Below are 25,207 nucleotides of genomic sequence, written 5' to 3'. Positions count from 1 at the left end.
CCATTAATTAATGACATACAATTTAACTGGAATATTCCTTAAAAATTTTCCTTTCAGATGATTAAAATTATTATTTTATGTTGAAAGATTAGACTATATTTTAGTTTAAAACAACTATTTCTCTCCTCCAGGAAGTTTGTTTCAATATGTTAGACGCTACCAATGGGGGTCTTCTAAAAAGTGTGGAGCATTTGTTGTCAAAAATCTTCATTCCAGCAATCAAGGCAATGAACACTGGCTGGGGTGAGCTAGATGGTCTCCAAAAAGCATCTGATATTAAGAAGGACTTCCTGAATTCTCTAGAGGGCTTTGTGGGTGTCCTCGCTAGTGCTCAGGAGAGCTTAAAAGAGAAGGTAAGAATTTACAATATGTTCCTTAAAAAAACTAAAATAATTACTGATCCAATAAAGAAATTAAATTCTTTATACTCTGGATTGTGTGAATCATCCTTAATTCCAGTATCATTTAATTGTATAAAAACTTATTAAGATTCTTTCAAAGAAGTTTTTTCAGACCATCAGATAAAACTAGCCATAAGTCTTCTTTGGCATAATTAATGTTTTGCATGTACATCAATTTTCTGACAGTTATTTAGAATTTTACCTAATACAACATGTTTCTGAATTAAAGGGACAAAATTTCCAGTGTACAATTGAAAGCTGTTGACATAATGACATTCTTTAGTCCATATCTCACTATTCATACAATAATGTCTTTGCCTCTTTCTCTGTTTCTCTTTTTGCTTCTGTTTCTCTCTGTATCTGTCTCTCTCCCACAAACCCACATCCACATTCACCTCTACACTCACATACCCAAGAAATAACTAAAGGAAGAAGAAATGACAGAAGCTATTTCTAAATAATCCTAACAAAGGCATCAACCTTTCTCATCTATGCTCATAAACTTTTCCTTATTATGTACTCTAGACGGGGAAAAGGGAGATTTCAAGTGTCAGGTGAGATCTGCCGGGTAGAACAGTATTTCTCTAGGGAGGATAGTTACCTTAGTGACTTAATCTTTGTGTCTGTGTTTATGTTTTCCTAAATCATGCAAAGGAAAAAGAATCTCATGTGGTGATCTATATTCCAGGCAATTGCAGGTTTCATGGCACAGTACACACGCAAGCATGGTCAAAACCTTCTTAATTTTCCCCTATTGTTTTGAGTGTGATTTTCATAGCTGTTTGAGGCTTCTATAGAAAAAGACCTATGGGACCTTGGCAAAACAAAGTAGTGGTAATACTCCATAGACCAGCAAACTGCAATAGATATTTCTTCAATGTGAGGCTTCTACCTTGTGTGAATTCATATGAACTCACATGTGAACTCACCACCAATTTAATACATACCTCATAAATTCCATCTTCTGTTCAAATTGGCCCTTTTCTGAACTGGTAGATACTTGCTACTGGTGAGAGTGTTTTAGTTTGGGCTGGGCCTGTTATTGGGAGCATGGTGGTGGAAATATGTGATCATGGTGTTTAACATTAAGATAGACCACTACCCACCAGCGGAGTCCATTAACTGTTAAATCTTGAGTTAATTAACCTTTGGAAAACTGCAAGGGTTGCTGTGCAAAGTAAAAGGCATAACCCAATATTTATACAGACCACAGTGATTCTGGAAAGTAATCTTCTATTCTTCACTTTATCCTCCTTAGAACAAATTGTATATGCCTCACAGATCTGATTCAGTGAGTATAATCACCCTTGTTAGCTAATTTAACAATCAGTTTTCAGTGTTAATTTCTATTGGTCCCAGATGATAATAATGTTTAAGACAAATCCTTTAGTTTTTTGCATAGTTGAAATAGTATTGGGTTAGTGAGGATGATGTGGCCATTTCTAGTTCTTTTTTTTATAACTTTGTGCAGAACTACAGTCTCTGACCAAACCAACAAGTGCATCTGGCCAGTTAGAATTGATTCTTTCAAACCTGCAGCAATTGCACAGCTTATGTGGATTAACTTCTTTGCCTTTACAGTACTGAAAAGATCTCCAGAGACTTGCTACTGAGAAAGAAGCAAAAGATCATCAGTAAAGCAGCATGTCTGCTAGAGTAAATGCTTATGACAGTGCTAGGGGCTAATCATGACCTCATCTGAGCTCCACAAAATTGTTTTGTATTCTGCTAATCAACTGACATCTAGCATTACTGGGAAAGGGGGAAGCATAGATTGTACAAATTAAGGGGAAGCCTTCTCAGTGCCCACTTACTTTGGCCCAGAGGGATTTGTTCTACTGGATCTGGAGGACAGACAACTATTTTATTGTTTTGACTGTTACCAATAGATATGGACTTTGGCTTTAAAAAACTGAGTACACAGAGTTTACAGAACACCTCACCCCATCCTGCTCCCAAAATCCACCAAAGTAGATATTAATATGGATATGTGGATTCTGAGAGTCATAGGATAATTAATTAGGAATTGTAAGGGATCTTAGATGCTATCTTGTCCAATTCCCTCATTTTACAGCAGACCTATTGAAGTTAAATGATTTGGTAATGTCAGAGGAAGAATTTGAACCTGTCAAATTAATAAGTATTTATTAAGCACTAACTATGATTCAGGCTCTGTGCTAAGCTCTGAGGAAAAAACCAATCAAACACAAAGCTCCAACACATTCATGGTCTTAAAGAATTCATAATCAAATGGGAACAAAGGTTCTCTGACTCTGAAAGGACTATAGGGATTCTTTGACCTAGATATATATGGGGTAGTGTGCCAGTGTGTGTGTGTGTGTGTGTGTGTGTGTGTGTGTGTGTGTGTGTATGCATATATGTGTGTATGTGTATTTTATGTGTGTGTATGTATATATGTGTGTGTATTTGTTTAGAGCTGTGATTTTATCAATATAAGGAATTCATTAGAAGGAGATTATTTCCCTTCTATTGTGGCTTGGTACTTTCTCTGTAACTTGTGGTTTTAGTGAATTTTCTGGGGCAATGAGAGGTTAAGTGTCTTCCCAAGTCACGCAGCCAATATATGTCAAAATTGGAATTTGAAACCAGGTCTTTTGGACTTTAAAAATGGCTTTTTTTGTTATTATATCTTTGGCTAATCAGATCTGTGGTCTTTATCCTGATGAAGTTTCTCAGTGGGTCTTACAAGGCTTGAGTGCCTAGTTGGGCTAGACTTGGTACCTTCTGTGTTATACAGGCTTATCCTTATCATGAATTGAGTAGGTATGCTAGTAGAAAACTCAAAGGGGTAATAGATCTTGGGTTTGATTTAAAGAAGGATTAGATATGGACGTGGTACTTAATAATGTATGGCAATTTGATAGGTACCTCTACCCAAACCAATTCACCATAAATAGATATGACCAAGCCTTCTGAAAATATATCCCAGAAGGCAGGGGTATTCCATGGCAAGTCCTGGTCTTGTGTAGGGGATGAAGTCATGTTTTTTGCTCTGACCTCTTTTTCTATCTGAGTTGGTGAATCAGTAATTAGTAATTTGGGATTAAAGAACAACCTCATGGTTCTTCTTGAGCTCTAGGCAGAATCCACATTGTCTAACAAGGGGATTGTTTCTAATGAAGCAGGAGTGTCAACAGAGAGTTGCTCCTACAGGGTAGATTTTAACAAAGACTACCTTGACTCAGACTGTGGAAATTCCTGAAGGTAGGGGTCTATAAACAGTTTCCATTTAGTCATAAAATTAATGGCCTCCTCTGTCTCCCCTGCCTCCAAGAATCTAGGGGTCTTATTGGAATAAGAGCAGAATAGATTTATTTTGCAATGATTCAGATATTCTCAGAGAGGAATCAGTCTCTAAGAAGTCCTCTCTTAGCTAATTTTAGCTCCAAGTTTAAGTGAGTTGTGGTAAGTAGATTGTGGTTTGAAGTGAAACAATACTATTAGATCTCTGTTGCCAGAGTTGCCTAGTCACCCTGCATCATTTGCTAGCCAATAGGGACCAATTAACCAGCATAGAAGGAAAGAACACCAGGGGAGGAAGGAGTGGTTCAAGTCTTTGTCTGAAAGAATGAATATAATATGGTTGCCAATAAAAACCATGTAACCAAATCAACAGTTAACAAAATCCTAAGCAGGAGATGAAGACTCTAGTTTAAAGCTTAGCATTCAGGGAAGGTACACTATAAAGGGGAAGAGAAAATACTCATGTCATGAAAGTTTCTTTTATACAATTCAGCCACATTCATTCCTTGATTTGCTCAATTGGTTCTGTCTTGGAGTTTGTTTCCTTAAATGTAAACAGAACAACTCACATGCACACACTCACGCAAACACACACACAAATCTCCAAAAACCGTCAACCTTCCAAAACCCTTTTAAGTAGATTAATCATTTTGGACAATGATTCCTCTAAAATATGTTATACCCTTCCTTACTTCCTCAAACAGAATATATTGAACATCATTTAACCTTTAATGTGTTTTTAGAGTCATTGTTATTAATCTTCACCTGTTAAATTCTGGGCTCAACTCATTGTCTATTCACAATTATCATATGCCAATGTGTCATATCTTTACGTTTTTATCCAAGTTTGCATAATTTTCTAGACAAATGGGCATTCTCCATCTACTTGTTTTTAATTTATATTCCATTTGTTATGGTGGAATTTTTTCAGTGATTATGGAACTAATTTATGAGGTTTTGCATTGTTCTGGAACAATGCAATAAGAACAATTTCATCTACAAACTAGAATATCTGAAATGACTTACTATCTAAAGTGTATCAATTTGGATTGTATATGGGATGTGCTTTGTGACAATAATATGTTTCTTTGGCTAAGATACATCATGCTGTTTTAAATCTCACTTGATGTTTTTAGTCACAGATTCATTGAATAAAGTTGTTTCTGTTGTATTCTTCTAAGAATCTTGTTTCATTTATACATACACACACAGATACATATACTTATAGATATGGATGATATCTTGCTGACTATCTTAGGAGCTTTAAAGGGGAATTTTTCTTTTTAAATGTCAATAAACAGTAATAACAGTGGAATCTTAAATTCTCTGACCCTTTTGGTCAACTGTAAAGATGTAGTCTGCTGGAGAATTTTTTTTGAAAGGCTTTGTTTCCTTTTAATTATTTTTATCAATAATGTCTTAGAAACCTATGTAGATTATTTTAGTGAAGATTTTATGGAGATGAAAAGATTTCTGAAGAATCAATCCCTCAGTCCCCTCAAAATTGTCTGATTTCCAGCAGAGACCAACTCTGAGTGTGTTTGTTCTGCTCCAGTTGTTTTTCCCATCTTTATGTTTAATTTTTTCATTTTTTTGTCTATGTATATTATAAACTGTTAAAAGTCTTTTCTAGAGTATTTTGTTTCAAAAGAGTAAGTTATCGATCAATAACTGTGATAGATCTTTTTTCCCTTTGTCATTGTCTTATTTTTGTTTTCATTCTTTTAATAGTCTGATTTAATTGAAGGTTTTAGCAAACTGAGATTACATTAACAAATTAAATAGGACCAAAAAAGCATGTAACAGATTTTTGCAGTTATTGAAACATGTTGTACTAATCAAGCCCTTTGGAGATTCTCACAGTAAAATGCCAGTAGATCTTGGCTTTTTATTTTTTTTGAAAAATTATTTATTCTACAAATCCAGGTTAGTCTCTATTCTAAAGTTATAGTCTTCAAGATTTGCCTATGGAATTGAAAGATTAAGTAACTTTTCCTAACAGATTCAGCCAGTATCATAGGATAGTAGATTTGAATCTGGAAGTAACCTTAGAGGCTATTTAGTTCATCCAATTTATCTTACTGTTGAGCAACTCATGATTTTATCACATTAAGTAACTTAACTAAAGTCATATATCCAGAGCCAGAACTTTCTCCATTTTACTTATGTTATAATCAAAATTAACTATTGGAGGCAGGATTTTGGACCCATGTTGTCCCTGACTCTGTGGACCACTTCCTCTCCACTAGCACATACTGCCTCATAGACCTTGATGAATAAATCAATATTGTTAGACCTTTTAAAAGAGCACTGACTTTAAATTGCTCTATATTTAGCATACAAAGCAAAGTATCTGGGAAAATTCCAATTCCAAAAAAAAATCAAGTTTTGAAAATTGAATTTTAATATATACATTTCCAATGAAACTACCAAACAATTATTTTTCAGAAGGTTTTATAGAGATTGTCTTTAAGAATGATAGGAACCAAATGCTGAAAGTACAGAAACATGTTGTATGGAATTTCATTTTACCTGAAAGCCTGGAAGCCATGGCCATTTTATTTTTCCTTTTCCTTAAAATAGCAATAGTTTTCCTCCTCATTGAAGAAAAAGTCACAAAGAAATCCTTTTGGGTTGAGATGCTATTAGAATGTGGTTATATATAGACTGAGTTTATACCCCAACCTTAAGGATATAGATTGTTAAATCAAAAGAGATTTCTGGACCTGCAAACCTTTCTCAACTCTTTTTTATTTTATAGTATATTAAGATTATTGATTCATTCTGGACCACAAGATGCATCTAATCTTAAAAAAAAAAAAAAAAACGGAAGTGGGAAGGGGTCTGTGACTTCATTGGTATAGGAAATTCTCTTAATCAGTGCAGGAAAGGATCTTCTCTGCAAAATCATGGCCTTCAAGATTGCCTAAAGCACTAAGAGGATGAATAGCTTATTTGCCCAAGGTCACACAGGCCAGCATGTGTCTGAGATAGTACTCAAACACTGGTCCTCCTGACTCCAAGGCTGAATCTCTATCCACCATGTCATTCTGCTTCTCACAAAGAAAATTTTCTTTTGAGATCATATTTCATTTCTCTTATCTTTAATTTTTGTGCAGGTAAACCTTCAAAAATGTGAAATATTTGATTTAAAAACTTTGAAAGATCCCGTGGATTATATATCTACAGCTAACAACAGTGAGACCTTGGAAAAAATAGAAGGCTGCATGAAAGTGTGGATCAAACAAACAGAACAGGTAATTTTCAGATGTACAGAACATTTCCAGAGTCTGTAGTTCTAAAACAATACACCAAAAACATAGATTAGATAGGTCATTTATATCATTATACAATAACTTGAGTTCTTTTAAAAAAAAAATATATATATATATATTTACCACTAATGGTCCTTGTATGATAAAAAGAGGAAAGATTCAATTTATTTTTCCTTAATATTAAGTTAAAAGCATAAAATAGGACATTGTAAGAAAGAGTACAAACACCTATATTTATGTATATACTTAGAGAGCTGCAGATTTTTTTCTGGAAGTACCAAGATACCACTCCTTACTTTGTTAAGACATAATATCTTCAGAAAATGAGAAACTTTTAAAATTTTTTGTGAAAATTTTCTAAGTAGAAATATTGGATTTAAACTTTTTCCAAATGAGTTGTCATAAAATTCCAAAAAAAACTTATTTTGTAATGAATGTCAAACATAATAAAAGCTGAAAGTTAACCATTTGAAGTTATGTTGGTAGCCTCTAAATCATTTTTTCCCCTAACTATAATGTCTGGAGTAGCTCTCTGCAGGATCTTGGTACCAGCTGAATCCTTGATTTTAAAGTGAAGGACTCATGTAGATGGTCAAACATGGAGTTCATTTATTCCAAATTCTCTCAACCTTATATACCCTAATATCCTTACATAAGTATAGCGCACTGCACATGTGCTAACTATATATTGCACATGTGAGACTACATAAACAACTTGCCATTGTGTACAGCTGTTTCTTTGCCACTTGGTATAACTCTGCTTTAATTACAACACAAGTTGTTACAACTCCTGACTTCTTGGGAAGACTGAGAGCCCTTAATGAGGCATGGGGAACTGAACCAGACACTGATAGCAGGGTTCCTTTTACTGGACTAAAGGGTCTTATACCTCACCTAGGGTTCCTCACTATCTGTGGCCCTTTACACCTAAGTATTCATATATTTTCTTGACCAAGATTTGGAAACTAATGCATATTGTTAGAAATATCTAATGGCTGTTAGAATAATTTTATGGTTTAGTGATTCTTGTTTCTTTTATTTCAAGACTGCATTATTGACACTTTAGTGAATGGCTTTATCCATAGCATACCAATGTTAAAATTTATCTATTATATAAATACATGTATATATATGTATACATTTTAATCAGTTTGGTCCATTTTATATCTGAAATATTCTTTATGTAATTAAAGGTTCTTGCTGAAAACAATCAACTCCGTACAGAGGCTGATGACCTTGGGCCAAGAGCAGAACTGGATTACTGGAAGAAGAGACTTTGCAAATTTAACTACCTTTTGGATCAACTGAAAGGCCCAGATGTGAAGGCAGTATTGGGAGTGCTTGCTGCGGCAAAATCAAAACTTTTGAAGGTTCTTAGCTGTTTTTTTTCTGATTTATAGAATTTGTTGTTGTTCACTTATTAAGAGTCATGTTCAACTCTTTGTGATCCAATTTGGGAGTTTTTGGCAAAGATACTGAACCATTTCCTTTTCTAACTCATTTTATAAATGAATTAACTAAGGCAAACAGGGTTAAGTGACTTGCCCAGAATCACAGAGCTAATAAGTGTCTAAGACCAGATTTAACTCAGGGAGAAGGGTCTTCCTGACTCCAGATCTAGCATTCTATCTATGGTTCCACCTAACTGCCTATTTATAAAATAAAAATGGATAATTTTTCAAATTGAATTATCTGTCCATTTTTTTGTGTTTTCTGTTAATTAGGATTCTAGTTTAGCATGGTGTCATTCATCTATAATCCCTGCTATTGCTAAGGCTAAGATTGGCAGACCTCTTAAAATCTGGAATTCTATGGTATTAGAAAACCTCACCAAGTTTGACATGAATATAGTGAACTCTTGGTAAGCAGGTTGGGCTTCTCAGGAAAGATGAATTGATTCAGTTAGAAACAGAGCAGGTCAAAGTTTCCTGCAGATTACTAATAGGGTTGGCTTATTCCTACACTTACAGCCTGGATGAGATGGGGATATTCAGCCTTAAAAAGATCATAAAAAATAACATGAAGTTGTCAGACATATAGAGAAATTATAAAGTTATTGACTCAGTGTATATGTTATATATATTATGTTATTTGGGTGGTTATTACTTTTCCCATTATACATACATACATACATACATACATATATGTGTGTGTGTGTGTGTGTGTGTGTGTGTGTGTGTGTGTCCTAGTCAATATACGTTTCCTATATAATACAAATTGGGACTCATAATAAGATACAAATGATTTTATAATATGTTGATGTCATTTATTACTATAGGCATCAACATTATCAGCAGCATTTATTAAGTATTAGTTTATATGTGGGATATGCTTTGCTCAATACTGAGGAAATACTATCAGATGGATATGCACAGAAAAGAGAATAACAATTCCATTCTTGGGATCATCTTAAATGATCCTAGTAAGAATTAGATGCATTAACATCTTTTGCTTCTAGAAGATGCTGAGCCCATCAAGGGAAGAGAGAAAGATATGTTGGGATAGGTTAAAGTAGAATGGACAGAAGAGATGGTTTTGAAATGGTCTAGTACTATTTTAGCATTTAGTCCATGTTTGCAACCTGTACTCATGATATGCTAGTTTATTTTCACTCATTGAAAGTCAATCACTTTATGTGCTAGAAGATATGGGAGGCTGAGTCTATTTTTTACTTATCCTAGTTTTTACCACAATGATGAGGGAAACATAGGGAGATAAATTTCTTTCTCTAGTCTTTAAAAACTGAGAAAAAAAATTTTTTTTTACCAACTATTACTTGATAGAATGTATTGCATATACACATATATAAGAAAGGAGATAATTCTCAATAAAATACTCCATGTTAATATATTCCTATTTGTGAAAAAAATAGTGATAAGTGGTAAACACAATAAAAATTGGGGCTTTGCAAATTAACTCAGAAAGTAAGAAAGAAGAAATAGGATATTTAAAGAAACATATGGTGAATTTGCTGCATAGCATCATGAAGAGATGTAAAACACAATGCATACTATATGGCTGTGTTCTTCTGACAGTATGTCTCCTGGAATTAAAGTGTCATTGTACAAACTGTTCAAGCAATAACAGAAGGGCTATGAAGCAAAAGTAAGCAATTCTGCATCACCAAACTAGGAACTCAGCTGCACTCACAGATGCACTCACAAGTAACTATTTGCTTCTCTATTTGTGCACATAATTCCCATTAGTATTAAAATGAGCATCAGAGCTATATATTATGAGAAGCTAATGGAGCTTATTAACTTTGTTTTGGGATAGGATATAACTCATTGTTGAAGTTCTGTGCCCACATATTTTAATCTTAATCTTAAGCTTATAGAAGAGTTGTAGATATGATAGAATGAGCAAAAATGTCCAAGTATGAGTTTCCTTTTTGTGTTTTGCTCATCACTGTTGTTCTGTAGAATTCTGTAGAATAATCATGCAGTCATTTTTTTCCTGAGCAGATCCTGGTGTATTCCCAAATGGTATGTTTAACATAAAATGGCTCAGTAAAGTTTCCTTTCTAAACATGGTGCAAATGCCAAATTTGCTTATCATTATGGAAAAGTTCTTCACCCTTCTGAGTTTAGTCCTTGAGTAGAATAGAACAAACTGGCATGCTGATACAAGGAAATTACAATGAAATGATTTCCATAGCAACAGTGAAACAGTGATATTAGATATTTCTTTATTGATGTCCTCATGATTTTTTTTTTTTTGTGTGTGTGGTTTATGCTTAGACTTGGCGGGAGCTGGATTCTCATATTACTGATGCAGCTAATGAAGCCAAGGACAATGTCAAATTTTTGTACACACTTGAAAAATGCTGTGACCCTTTATACAATGGTGACCCTGTAAGTAAAGCACTTTTTCTTATTTATTCAACAGATAAAATTTCTTATACTAACTGAAATGAATACAGATTTCCAGGTCACAAGTTTTATAGGCAGTTCTTTAAAAATTAATTTTGTCTTCTAGGGAAAAACAAACAACACTCCCTGCCTAGGAATTTAGCTATTTAATATTGTATTTTAAATGAATATAAAGTACACACACACAATGTTTCCATTTTAAAAAGTAATTTATACTAAATGATACATGTTTAAATTCAGTTTGGAGTAATGCATAGATCAGCAGCAGAATCAGGAAGAGATAGGTTCAGCTTCTATCTTTGACACACAGTAGCACAATGATGTTGAAAAGATTATGACATCTCAGTAGCCCCAGTGAACGTTCTAAGATCCTGTTTTGTATAGTTTCGGGGAAAATTCTTTTACCAATTTGTTTTTACTCATGAGATCATTATTAAGTGCTTGCCCCAAAGAACCCTTATGGAGAATATTAATTGTTATGTTCCTCAATTCCTTTAAGAAGAATTAATGATATTTTCCACTGGAAGACAAATAGTTATATGTCTTTTGTATTGTGCCTTTAGCAGTATATTGTGGGAATACAACAGGGTTGGTAAGATGATCAACAAAAAGCCAAGGGTATATGCTGTTTTTCCCTCTTTGACAAAAGGGGCTGCCTTACTTCTCAACTTTCCCTGGCAGTTAGCACAATGTTTTGGATTTGCTAAGTGCCTTATAACTGCTTTAAAAATAAACAAAGAAAATGTGTATTCATACATTAATTCATAGTAGATTATTGTTGTTTGTCCTGAACTCTTAAAGAGGACCATGATATCAGGGAGGTGATGCTATGACATTCAAGTCATTTGGATTTCAGTGAAGGAGGGCTGTGCAAGGTCACTTTCCCCTTCAGAGCCATCTGGGTCCAGTGGCCAGATATAGATCAAGATGATTGCAGATAACCCTGAATGAAATGGGAGAACATGGCCTTTTTAAGTTAAGGTCTTCAACAGGTCTTAGTTTTTGAGACTGCACCCATTCAGTGATTGATGCTAGGTAACAACTAAAGTAAAGAATCTATTTTATTAGGGACCTTTCTTAAGAATCTTTCTTAAGGACCATGCTTAAACCCACACCACTCAGATTCTCATTGATTGGCTACCAATAGATTCCAGACCAAGTCCCATTTGGTCATTTTTAGCGTCCAGATTAATTTAGATTGAATGTAAATAGCAATCCTTTCTGCTTTGGTCAGAAACCCCTCCCAAATTTATTTAATTCATAGTAAATAGTGGATAGTTGAAATGATTTATCAACAGGTTGAGATTAGAAAGGGAGGAGAATGAAGTTAGAGTTGGAATCATGTTTTAGGGTAAAGAGAATAGAGGTCATAAGGAAAGTGAAGTAGTTTAAGAAGAAATAAGGTGAATGCTAGTTAGAAAGTTTACAGTAGTATAAATGAAAGGTGATGCACTTTATTCAGGTGATAGACTGATCTTTGAATGACATATACAGTCTATTCTTGGGCCAATAGTGGAAACTTGTTCCGAACTTATTTCCTCCATGATTATAACCTTTGAAATCTCAAAGATACCACTACACTGACAAAGTTTTGGAAGAACACTTTAGTAAAGGAGCATTGAATAGTATTAATGGGAATTAATTGTAATGTCCTAGGGAAAACTTATTTTAAAAAGTATTAGATTTCTATTAAAACTTTTTACTTGTTGTCTTTCAGGTATCTATAATTGATACAATTCCTACACTGATCAATGCAATTAAAATGATTTATAACATATCTTGTTATTATAATACCTCAGAAAAAATAACATCTTTGTTTGTAAAGGTGAGTACTCATTGGAGGATTAGGATCATTCTGATTTTCTTTTTAAAAGACATAGTTTCAATGAAAAGGTTATTACACTGATAGTATTCAAAACCCATGTACTCTGCTATTAAAAAAGAGCTTAGTTATAGCAAGTGTCTAAAATAAGGATATTAAACTTTTAGTGGGACATTAAGACTGATCTAAGGAAAATTTAATGAAACAATTCTAAGACAAAATGTTCTATTAGTTATTTTGATATTTATAATAAATAAAATTATGTTTTAGAAATTCTAATATGATATTTGAAACATTATTTCATTTTCCTTTGAGATATTTCAATAAAAATTTATATTAAATTGCCACTTCCTGCTTCATATTTTATACTTTAGAGTTCTTTGTCTATTTAACATCACAATTGTTTGCTTGGTAATATTAAGATAGTAATAATAATAAAAATATAAGTCAGTGGAAACTCTCCAGCCTATAAAGCAATAATTACAATTCTTTATCTCTCTCTCCTTCCCTCCTTCCTTCTCTCTCTCTCTCTCTTCTCTCTCTCTCTCTCTCTCTCTCTCTCTCCTTCTCTTTCTCCTCTGTCTTTGCCTGTCTATCTCTCTCTCTCTGGCTCTCTCTCTCTCTCTTTTTTCTCTCTCTCTCACACACATTTTTAACCATTATTTCCTGACTCTCAAAAAGTTTGGCTGCATTATTATTATTCCTATTTTGTATTGTTCTTTTGTAAGAATATGGAGACATTTGACATATTGATATATGAACCAAGTCTTAAATTAGGACTATTGTCTTTTCTTTATGTACTTCTTCTTCCCTCTGCCACCCGAGAATGGTATATTTCTATGTCTTTTAAGAGAAACATTGCTACTTCCATTGATCCTTAACAGGTATCACTTTCCCTTATTACTCTAAAAGGAAATCTTGAAGTTTTCTTGATTCAGTAGCAGATCTTTCTAAACTCAGATCCTGGTTACCTTTAGCATGGACTCCTTTGTTGTCCCCTGAGTGTTGATAATGTGCTTATTCATAAAGTTAATAAAAGAGTAAACAACACACATCTAAAGTACAATGTCATAGCATCTTTGTCTAAGCAGGAATTCTAGAGATCATCAGTATTCTCTTCTATTGAAATAGTCTTTTTTTTTAAACTATCATCTTTTCCCCTTAAAATTCAAGGTGACAAATCAGATGATAACTGCATGTAAAGTTTATATTACTAACAATGGAACTGCCACCATCTGGGATCAGCCTCAGGATGTAGTTATGGAAAAAATATTATCTGCTATTAAACTCAAACAGGTAACCTACAGCTCAGTAAGTAAGACTAAGATAATATAATTCGATAGGAATTTATTATGTGGCTTCTAAATATAGGTTATTTGGTAAGCATTAAAGATACAAAGATAAAAATCACTTTCGACCCTTCAGGAGTATATGTATATATTATTGAGGAAAGAAGAGGTACAAGTAGAATTAAATTAAATAAATACATACCAAATATGTTTGGTAAGTATATTCCAAGTCCTAGGACTTCAAACTCAAAGCTAACAAGCATAAGATGCAATCTTGGAAACTCCCACAAAAGAGTACTCTCTTGTGTTTTTATTGCCCCTGTCCAAAATCCATTTTAGGCTATGAATTCACCCAATACTTTATTTTTATGTATGTCTTGGCATATTGATTTATAGATAGATGAGTAAGTTTAATATTATTGATGCCAATACTTTCAGCTTTCCCAGGAAGTTTTGTCATCTTTAAAAAAAAACACAATGTAACATTATTAATTATTAATGTAACATTAATTAATAATTAATAATGTAACATTATTGTATCTCTCATGCTACTTTTTCTTATTTTAATTTTTTGGGTTTTGATATCTAGGAATATCAGAATTGTTTTCAAAAGAAAAAACAAAACCTTGAGCAGAATCCAAATGAAAAGCAATTTGAATTCAGTGAGATGTATATTTTTGGAAAATTTGAGACTTTTCACCGACGTCTTGCCAAAATCATGGGCATTTTCTCTACTATTACAAGATACTCAGTTCTTGAAGATTCTAAAATTGAAGGGATAGAAATTTTAGCAACCAAATTCCAGGTAATGTACTTAGAAATCAATTTTGCCATCTGGAGTGATGATTAATATTGTTAAATATTTTATCAACTTAAATAATTTGAAGGGCAATTTAAAAGATATAAGATATTGATATAATTTGTCTATTATAGAAAAAATACATCTTATTGTCCTTTATGAAGAGAATGAATCTGAATGATACCAACCATAGTGTTGACATATTTATTCATGTTTGTGGGTGAAAATGTATAATTTATTATATGTTATATAATTTAGAAAAAAGTAGATTTTCTTTGGTATTAAAAATAAAGCATATCCCTCCCAACTTCCCACTCTCTCCCTCCCATTATGACTTCTTTAAAGCACCCAATAACTTTTCCATTAGATTACCAACTGGTTGTTTATTCAGAAAAAGCTCTGCCAAACTATGATGCTGTTGTTTTTTTAACTGATATTATTATTATTATTTTTGCTGAGGTAATTGGGGTTAAGTGACTTGCCCAGAGTCACACAATTAGGAAGTGTTAAGTGTCTGAGACCAGATTTGAACTCAGGTCCTCCTGACTAAAGGGCTAACTGGTATTATTGTTAACTAGTTTGGTTTTTTAGTTCTGTCTTTCCTTTTTAATATTTAAAACAAGTATAATAACAGTATAAAATTATAAATTATTTTGTGTACTTTGCAAATAATATGCTTCATTGCTTTGTGGTATGTCTAATCATTGAAGAAAAGTAACAATACTTATTAAAAATAATTTGTTTTTTATTTTGGAATGTATTAGGTATTTTATTATAGCACATTGGCCTTCCTAATTATGTTTGTCTTAGATTAGATTGGTGACTATGAATGTGCCCCTTGTAGAAAAATAGAAATAATTTACATTTTTCTTCCCTTATTTTTATGAAGGACACTTGATATGCACATAAATCATTTTCATAATGGGTTTAGAAAAATAAGAAAGTAGGAACTATGAACTAGTAGATACTTAAATCTTTTTAATCTTTTCCTTTTTAAATAGTGCCACTGATAATATTTGCCATTCATTTGGAATTTTCCTCTCCTTTAGGTTAACTAAAAGACACTACTTAAGTGCCTTTAAAATTGGGTCCTGAGGTATTAAGAAGCAAGGTGTATTGATTCAACAATCACCAGTAATGAAAATAAGTTTCAGTAGAAGTGATCGAATACCTTTTATATTTTATGTCTATTTGTTTTCTTTCTAATTTCCTCTGTAAAGGATCTTGGAGTGATCTGGTTTAACTCTCACATAACATTTTCTGTAGGTTCTTATCTTCCCTTCTTTTACATTGTCCATGTTTTTTTTTAAATTTTAAGAAAAAGAGATAGTATTTATAATCTACCTTTTTGCATAACATTTTTCAAGGGAATTTGTATTCTAAAAAGTATTGTTTTTGGCTGCCATTCGGTATGTATTAGCTGAGGAAATTTCTAGGTTATTTTGGAGTCTTGGTTGTGTGGTTTATTTTAATTTATTAAACTTCTTTTAAAAAGGGTGATAATTTGAGTCAATGGTGTTAATTCATTTCTTATTTTGTAATCAAAAGCTTTTTCAAATAGACCTGTTCAAATAGATATATTCTTGTATTTCAATGAGTGTCATTCTTTTTTATAATTTCATTTTGATTTTTAACTGCTGCTCAACCTAACTGAAAGTTGGTTCTTGAAAAAACAGATAAAAATGTAAAATCATTATCCCTTTATTAAAATATGACCTTTTCCAATACTTACTTTTTTTTTTGCAACCAACTCACTGTGACCTTTGAAAGTCATGCCAGCTTCTGTAGTCATTGTGCTATGACTCTAACTTTAGATGATCTTTAAGTAGAAAGTAATTTTTATTAATATAAGGTATAATTCTATAATTTCAGGACTTAGAGAAATAGGTTAACTTAAACTGGAACCTCAATTCAGAGAATTCATATTTTATTTACTGATTTTGCCTGATGTTTAATCTGAAATGATCTTTAAAGGTAGACTGAAGTAGAAGGCAAACTATTGCTTATAAAGATTCTAAAGTCATGTCAAGTTTGGGATTTTTTTGTTGCAGTATGACTTAGAGCATGGTTAAGAATGATCATGGGGCAGAATCAAGAAGGCAAAGAAAAACTAGGAAGTTGTGAGAGCTTTTCCTGGTTTCCCTCAGAAGTAACATTAAATTAAGTCTCTAAGCACATTCTGGAGTGACATAACATAAAAAAAAATGGGGTAAAATTTTTTTTCAGCTTTCTCATATGGGAAAGCTGTCTCATATGAGTAAAAATGGAGCACAGCCCAATGCAGTGAGTATCTGGGCAAGTCTCTTAGCCACAGCACAGACCAGCAACTGAAACCCTATGGTCCTAAATCAGCAGACCAGTGACAAAGCAGGCCTGCCATGAGGCCTCTGGCTCCAGCTCAGAAGACAAACTACCAGCCCCAGAACCCTAGCACAACAGGTATGGCTAGGTCAGGCTATTCCAGTTCAGTAGGCAAAGTGCCAACACCTAAGACATTGCCGCAAAACGTCAGTGACCGAATCCCTGGTCCCCAGTACAAGAACCTTGGGACTATGCCACCTAACAGAAATAATATGATTATCTTGAGATGTAGTAAAAGCTTTTGACAAATAAAGCACCCATTCATATTAAAAACACTAAGGATCAGAAGAATAAAAGGAATAATATCTGTCAAAACCTATCAACAAATATTATATGTAATGGGGATAAGTTAAGAGCTTTCTCAATAAGATCAGGAGTGAAACAAGGATCCCTATTATTCCCACTGCTATTCAATATTTTACTAAATGACAGTTTAGTTATAAGAGAAGAAAAAGAAAATTATTACTCTTTGTAGATAATATCAGTAGACTCAGAGAATCCTAAAGAATCAACTAAAAAAAATTTGAAATAATTAACAACTTCAGCAAAGTTTCAGGATCTAAAATGAACACACATAAGTCATTTCTATCAACAAAGACCAGCAATAAGAAATATAAAGGAAAAAACATTTAAAATAACCATAGACATTAAAAATATTTGAGAGTCTACCTGCCAAGACAAAATCAAGAACTACATGAACACAATTAAAATTTTTTTTACAAAAATAAAGTCAATTTTTAAAAATTGGAAAAATATCAATTGTTCATGGATAGATTGAATTAATATAATAAAAGTGAAAATTCTACCTCAATTAATTTACTAATTCAGTGCCATACCTACCAAGTTACCGAAATTATTTTATAGGGCAGGAAAAAATAACAAAATTAACCTGGAAGAACAAAAGGACATTAATATCAAATGAATTAATGAAAAAATGCAAAAAAGGAGGCCAAGTTGTACCAGATTTAAAATGTAGCAATCCTCAGAATTATTTAGTATTGGATAAGAAATACAATGCTGGATTAGTGTAATAGATTAGGTATCCCAAACTAGAATGGATTAGGTACAATGACTATAGTAATTTACTATTGCATAGACCCAACGATTCTAACTTTTGGGTTAAGAATTCACTGTATGACAAAAACTTCTGAGAAAACTGGAAAACAAAATGGCAGGAACTAGGCCTATAGCAATATTTCATACCTAATATCAAGATAATATCAAAATAGTACATGAGTTAGTCATAAATGGTATGCCACAAATTGAAAAAACAAATAATATTTTATCCATCATATCTGTGAAGAAGGAAATAATTTATGACCACAGAAAGAGATAGAGTGTATTATGAAATGCCCTTTTGATTTTATTAAAAATGTTTTTGCACATTCAAAACCATTTTTCAATAAAAACCAATGTAGCCAAGATTAGAAAGGAAGTAAAAAGTTGGGAAGAAATCTTTACAGCCAACATTTCTGATAAAGGCCTAATTTCTCAAATATGAAGATAACTGTGTCAATTTTATAAGACTTAAATCATCCCCTATTTGAAAAGTAGTCAAAGGATAGGGACAGACAGTTTTCAGATGAAGAAATCAAAGGTATCTATATATGCATATAAAATGTTCTCAATCACTTTTGATAAGAGAAATGCAGATTAAAACAACTCTGAGATACCATCGTATTCCTGTCAGATTGGCTAATATGACAGAAAAGAAAAATAATAAATGTTGGGAAAGATGTGGGAAAATTAGAACTCTAATGCATGGTTCATAGAGTTATAAACTGATCCAACCATTCTTTCCCCTTCTCCCCATCTCTTAATACGATTTTATTTTTTTTCTGATTGCATGCAAAGATCATTTTCAACATTTCATTTTTGTAAGATTTTGAGTTCCAAATTTTTCTCTCTGTCTCTTTTCCTTTTACCCTCCCCAAGACAGCAAGCAATTTGATAAAAGTTTCATTTCATTTCTCAAACATATTTCTATATGAGTAATGTTGTGAGAGAAAAATTAGAACAAAAAGGAAAAATATGAGAAAGAAAAATAAAAAAAAGTGAAAATTATATGCTTTGCTCTGTATTATCTCCATAGTTCTTTTTCTGGATGTCTTTTGGAATTATCTTGGATCTTGTATTGCTGAAAAGAGCTAAGTTTATTATAGTAGATCATCACATAATCTTGCCATTACCGTGTACAATGTTCTTTTGGTTCTGCTTTTTGCACTCAAAATCAGTTCATATAAATTATGCCAAGCTTTTCTGAAATCAGTCTGCTCATCACTTCTTACAGAAAAATAGTATTCCATTATATTCACACACCACATATTCAAATAGTCATTTCCCAATTTGTAGAGGGCTGAAACTATTGAATTCAATGCACTGAGGTCAGGAGTGCTGTGCATTTGAGGCTAACTACTGATTGGACAATAGTCTATGGGCATGTGCTTGGAAAATGGTCCTATCCACTATCCATATTGGCTCAATGATTGATGTATAGAGGATTGTAGAAGGGACTAGGGGGTGGAGAAAAGCTAGCCAGGGACATACACACTTGGGTGGTAGACGAGGGAAAAGGCAGTCGCTGGAGAATCTGCTTCCATCCTGTTCAATCCTGCGTCTGGGGACCAAGAATAAAGATTAAGGACTTTTGTTTATCCTGACTCTGGCTGATTCTGGCGCGTCCTGGGGGTGAGCATGGTCGTTACACCAATTCATGGACATCTTCTGCAGCAAGATGGACCAATTCCTTGTCATCACAAAAAAGAGCTGCTACAAACATTATTGCATATGTGAGTCCTTTTCCATCCAACATTTTGGAAGAATAATTTGAAAGGTTATAAAACTGTGCATACTCTTCAATCCAGTAATGTCCTTAGTATGTGTGTTTCCCAAAGAAATCACAAAAAAAGGGAAATGTACACACATGTTCAAAAATATTTAGAGCAGCTAGTTTTGTTTTGGCTAAGAATCAGAAATTTAATAGATGCTCACCAATTGGGAAAGGGCTGGACAAGTTGTGGTATATTAATGTGAAGGAATAGTCTTGTTTATAAGAAATGATGAATAGGCAGATTAAAAAAAAAGACTTGGAAAGACTTCCATGAATTGATGTTGAATGAAGTGAGCAGAAACAGAAGATTATACGTAGTAACAGAAACATTGTGCTATGATCAACTATAACCAACTTTCTCAGGAATACAATGATCTAAGATAATTCCAAAAGACTCATGATAGAAAGTGCCATCTACATCCAGAGAAAGAACTATGGAATCTGAATGCAGAACAAAGATGGTATTTTCATTTTTTTGTTTGTTTATTTTTTCTTCTTATATTTTCCTTTAATTCTGATTCTTCTTTTACATGATTAATGTGGAAAAATAGTTAACATGATTGTATGTGTATAATTTATATCAGATGCTTCCTGTCTTGGGGAGAGAGAAAGGGATAAAAAGGGAGAGAAAAATTTGTAACTCAAAATCTTATAAAATGGATTTTGAAAACTATATCTGTAATTGGAAAAAAAAACATACTATTAAATAAGAAAAAGTAAAACACAAAGATGATCACAAAGAATTACAATTCATTATTCAGAGGAACTGCAACTTCTGAAATTAGTACTCTTGATGAAAGATATTGCTTAATTCATACTTTCATTTGCATAAACTACAGCTGTGCAGGAACAAAGGGAGGTCATAAATCTTAAGAACTCTTCATGTGGTAGATTGTAGGTTTGGATTTTATTCAAGACATTTGAAACTGCAAAGAATATCTCATGCTTAGCTGTGGTTATTTGACTTTTTGGGGGGATATATTTTCTCGTGTTGTGAATCATTTGAAGTATTGTTTGTATTCAATTTTTTTTCAAAGACTGCAAGTAGATTGTTTTTCACAATGAATTTTATTTTTGCAATTATTTTCACATGGTACTTAACAATCAGCTTAAAATAAGCTCCTTTCTTGAAACTGATACAATTTAAATTTTATTTTATAATTTAAAAAATGAATCTAAAATTTTACAAAGTTTAAGAATGAACTTCATACATATTAAAAATATTTTGTGAATCTAATAGCTATACGTAAAAAAGTAGTGTATTAGTGTTGTAAAAAAGTAGTATATTACTATTTGTATAATAATATGCCCCTAAATATCATGTTAAGAGAGAAATTTTGAGCTGATTTAAAAAATCTTCATTCTTATCTACTTTTAAAGAATATGCTTTTTATAATAGCTTTTTATTTTTTACGATATATGTCTAGATAGTTTTCAACATTTGTGCCTGTAAAACCTTGTATTCCAAGTTTTTTTCCCTTGCCCCTTCCCTCCCCACCATAGACAGCAAGTAATCCATTATGGGTTAAACAAGTGAAAACCTTCTAAACAAGAGAATATCTATTTTAAAGTGTATTTTACTGTGGCTTTACCAGTGCTTTCTTTCTTTTGTAAATATTTTAGAGTATTGTTGCCACCATAAAGAAAAAAGAATATAATTTCTTAGACCATCGGAAAACTGATTTTGATCAGGATTATGAAGAATTCTGCAAGGAGACCAATGACCTTCATGTAAGTTGTATGATGAAATTCTTATTGACATTCTTATGTTTATTTTTTCCTCGTCTGTATAATACTGCTAATCATTAGGGATTCAGAAGGAAGAAGTGTTTTCATTATAGAGGTGAAATGTTTTTTGATTTCAGATTAATAATTGAGTGTTCCTTCACTTGGATTAAAGGGTCATAAATATAGCTTTAGATAATGATTTCTAATAACTATTGCAATACAGGAAGATAAATTTCCATCTTCTAAGTTAGTTCTAAAAAGTTTAACTTCATTGAAATAAATAGCATGCACAAATTTACTTTCTATTTGAATCAAATATTTGCAATAATGAACCAAATTTTATCATCTGCCTTCATAATGGTGCAATCAATACATATTTTAGATAGTAGAGGGAAGAATCCTCTTCAGTGCCATCCCTGCCCTCCAGAAATTACTGATTTGAATTAAATTTACTCTGTTAAAGGAGAGAGTCATTTTATTCTCTTAGCAGTTAGAAAATAAGTTCCTACTATCTATTTTGAAAGTTCCTTCTACTTTTGCTTTGTCCTAACTATTTCATTCACATGTGCTGATTCATATGCCTTTAAGGAAAAGAGAGACACAACAGTAGTCTTCTTCCCAAGAATCAATATCTGTTGTGTCATAAGATCATAGATCATAATTCCATAAAAGTGGGACTGGAAGATACCCTGGAGGCCATCTCTAGTCTAAACCCTTTCTAAAACATATAGAAAAAATGAAGTCCAAAATTAAGGTGACTTACTTGAAATCACACACATCAAAGATGAGATTAGATTTCAGAGCCAGTGAATTCCACTGTTTTCCTTTCATTATTTTTACGCTCATATTATGAGAATACATATACCAGCATTGTATAATGGATGGTGACTGATTTTGGAATCAGGAAGATTTGTATTCAAGTATCATCTTTGATACATATTGTATATAGGTAAATCATTTAACCCCTGAGTTTCATGAGAAATTCTCCAAAGCTATGAATTGAAGAGGGGGATGCCATCTGCACTGGTAGAAGGAGTTATTTCCTCATAGGGAATTCTACAACAATAGAATAACAGATTTGGTCCTAATGAAACAAATATTTTTAAGGCTGATTCAACAGAATAAAAAGAATGTTTACATTTATTGATTGTTTAGGTGAAGGTATAGGCTGTCGTCAGAATACTGGTACCTCTGGTGTGAGGGCTGCTGAGCCATTTTAAGGACTTTTTTACACCTTTGTGTACCTGATCTAACTTTTACCTATGGCTCCAAGAGCTGTGATATGTGCAGTGGCCATGCACAGACAAACCATTTCAGCAGACAGGCTAAATCAGGTTGAGGGGAATTGAGGGATCTCAAACCTGTTGGTGAATTGGAGGGATGGGAATCTACCCCTGTCATGTGAAGACTTTCCTTCATGGAATGGTAGAATAAGAACAATTTGTTCTCATGGTTGTGAAAGCCAAAGGAGGTGCTATGGAACAGTTAGGACTTGGTTAGACTTTGAAGACACCCAAGGTCATTCAGTGCATCTCAAGCCATCACCAGTCATCTTGACTTTATCCTGCCATAAGACTGTGATAACTCAGGAAGAAAGAGTCAGGCCAACAATTTCGTGCAACTCTGCCTCACTTAAATCCAATTTATGTACAAATCACAAGATATCATGTCACCCATACCATTTTTAAACCATTTTTACATATATCAAATTCCTGTGGCAACAGGCAAGTGACAAAGCAGCAGGTGCAGGTACCCTGGGAACTGGAGTCACCTGGTATATTACTGGACCAGGGCATAGAGTTATTTTTACCTGGAAGCAGCAGTGGGATTTGGAAATTCCCTGAGTATCTGAGCAGCCTTTTAAAGTCCACATGCTTACCCTTTGGTGTAAGAAAGGTGCTAGAAATGGTTCTCTAAAAATTGTCTGCTTACAGAACGCTGGCCTTTATTGAGGCAGGCAGGGATCTCACATGTGGTCAAAACACAAAAATATACAAAAACTTCTGCAAATACGATTTTACTCACCATCAATATATGGAATATGCATACACTTATAGATCGCGCAAAATCCAGTATATCTGAAAGGCAAACTGCTCTCATTTCAAGAGAACTCAGCACATATCACATCCAAAAGTGACCCTGTGTGAATCAAGGATAGCAAATAAAAGCTAGTTTACTGAAATCAAAGCTGTATACATGGTTTTTTGAAGTGGCAGCAGTGGAGGAGAATATCTTGAAGTTGACATAGGTTTTGGAATCAAAACTAATCTAGTCAACAAAAGTGTATGACTATCAAAATGAATAAATTACAGGCTCATGACAATGTGATAGTCACTTGCAAGAAAATGCCACTAGAATCACTGCTTATGCCCCCACCATGACAAACCCTGATGAGGTCAAAGAAAAATTTTGTGAAAATCTGGATATCCTCTTCATAAGTGTTGTAAAAATCTTGTTCTCTCTAAGTCAAATATTCACACAACAAAAATGACAGTCTCAAGATAATATGATTGCCAAAAGACTTCATATCAACAGATTCGAACACTTCTCTGAGTGCGAACAGTTTGTTACTAACTTTGAAGGGAAGTTGAGTAAGGATACAATTGGAAACAGTGGAGGAGAAAAGGTGTGGGAAGCTTTCAGAGATTTGGTGTACAGCATCATATTTACTCATCTGGTCAGAACATTCAACAAACATCAAGACTAGTTTGATAAATATGATGGGAAAATTCAGAAGCTATTAAATGAAAAACGAGACCTCTAAAAAGTTACCAGCAGGATAATTTATCTATCTCTAAGAAGGCAAATTTAACTCCATGAAAAGTAAAGTACAAACAAAGCTTAGAAAGATAAAGGATTCTTAGCCCAATAAGAAAGCCAGTGAAATTCAGTTTTATGATGATAATAAACATTTTTAAGATATCCTGAAGATTGTTTTTGGCTCAAAGACTTATGGTGCACTTCAGCTACTCAGTGCTAATGGAGTCACAGTGATTAGTGATAAGGGTATGATTCTGGAGATGTAGGCTAAATACTTTCATGGTGTTCCTAAAAGCCTGTTGTTTAATGCTGAAGCCATTGAAATCAATCTCTAGGCAAATTTCCAACTGAAGAAAAGGTTTTAAATGCACCCATTAGGCTCCTTTCTTGTGGCAAAGTATCTAGTACTGATTCTATCCCACCTGAGATTTATAAAGTGGAAGGTCCATACAAAAGCTGACTGAAAATTTTTGGATTATATGGCAAAAGGAGGTTATCTTCAGGAGTTCAAAGAGACTTCTATTATCCATCTCTATAAAAGTAATAAAAATAGATTATCCTTTGACAATCTATGCTGGGAGGGGGTCTCTTTTTTATTCCTTGCTGGCAAGATTTTTGTCAAAGTCCTCCTGACTTTTCACTGATTCTTCACCTGGAAAGTGGCTGTCTATCTCAGAAAGGGCTGAGGCATGATATTAATAGGATGTTTGCTGCTCAATAACTTTGGGAAAATGCCAGGAGCAGAATAGAGTTCTGTATACTAATGTTTCTTGATTTGACTGACCAAGGTCCTTGATTTTGTTCCC

At 33.2% G+C, this 25,207-nt stretch overlaps 1 protein-coding gene across 1 annotated transcript in view; it reads left to right on the top strand.

Moving 5' to 3' along the window:
* Nucleotides 1-25,207, top strand: part of DNAH5 (dynein axonemal heavy chain 5) — a 290,296-nt gene that overhangs the window by 13,749 nt on the left and 251,340 nt on the right. The window contains exons 5-12 of the mRNA XM_051973471.1: nucleotides 132-353; nucleotides 6,785-6,922; nucleotides 8,134-8,310; nucleotides 10,681-10,794; nucleotides 12,530-12,637; nucleotides 13,808-13,930; nucleotides 14,513-14,728; nucleotides 21,537-21,644. Coding sequence (XP_051829431.1) covers nucleotides 132-353; nucleotides 6,785-6,922; nucleotides 8,134-8,310; nucleotides 10,681-10,794; nucleotides 12,530-12,637; nucleotides 13,808-13,930; nucleotides 14,513-14,728; nucleotides 21,537-21,644 — 1,206 coding nt within the window. The remainder of the gene's footprint in view (nucleotides 1-131; nucleotides 354-6,784; nucleotides 6,923-8,133; nucleotides 8,311-10,680; nucleotides 10,795-12,529; nucleotides 12,638-13,807; nucleotides 13,931-14,512; nucleotides 14,729-21,536; nucleotides 21,645-25,207) is intronic.

The sequence above is a fragment of the Antechinus flavipes genome, chromosome 1 (genome assembly GCF_016432865.1).
Source record: "Antechinus flavipes isolate AdamAnt ecotype Samford, QLD, Australia chromosome 1, AdamAnt_v2, whole genome shotgun sequence".
NCBI classification, from domain to species: Eukaryota; Metazoa; Chordata; class Mammalia; order Dasyuromorphia; family Dasyuridae; genus Antechinus; species Antechinus flavipes.
This window is presented reverse-complemented; position numbering and strand designations above follow the sequence as displayed.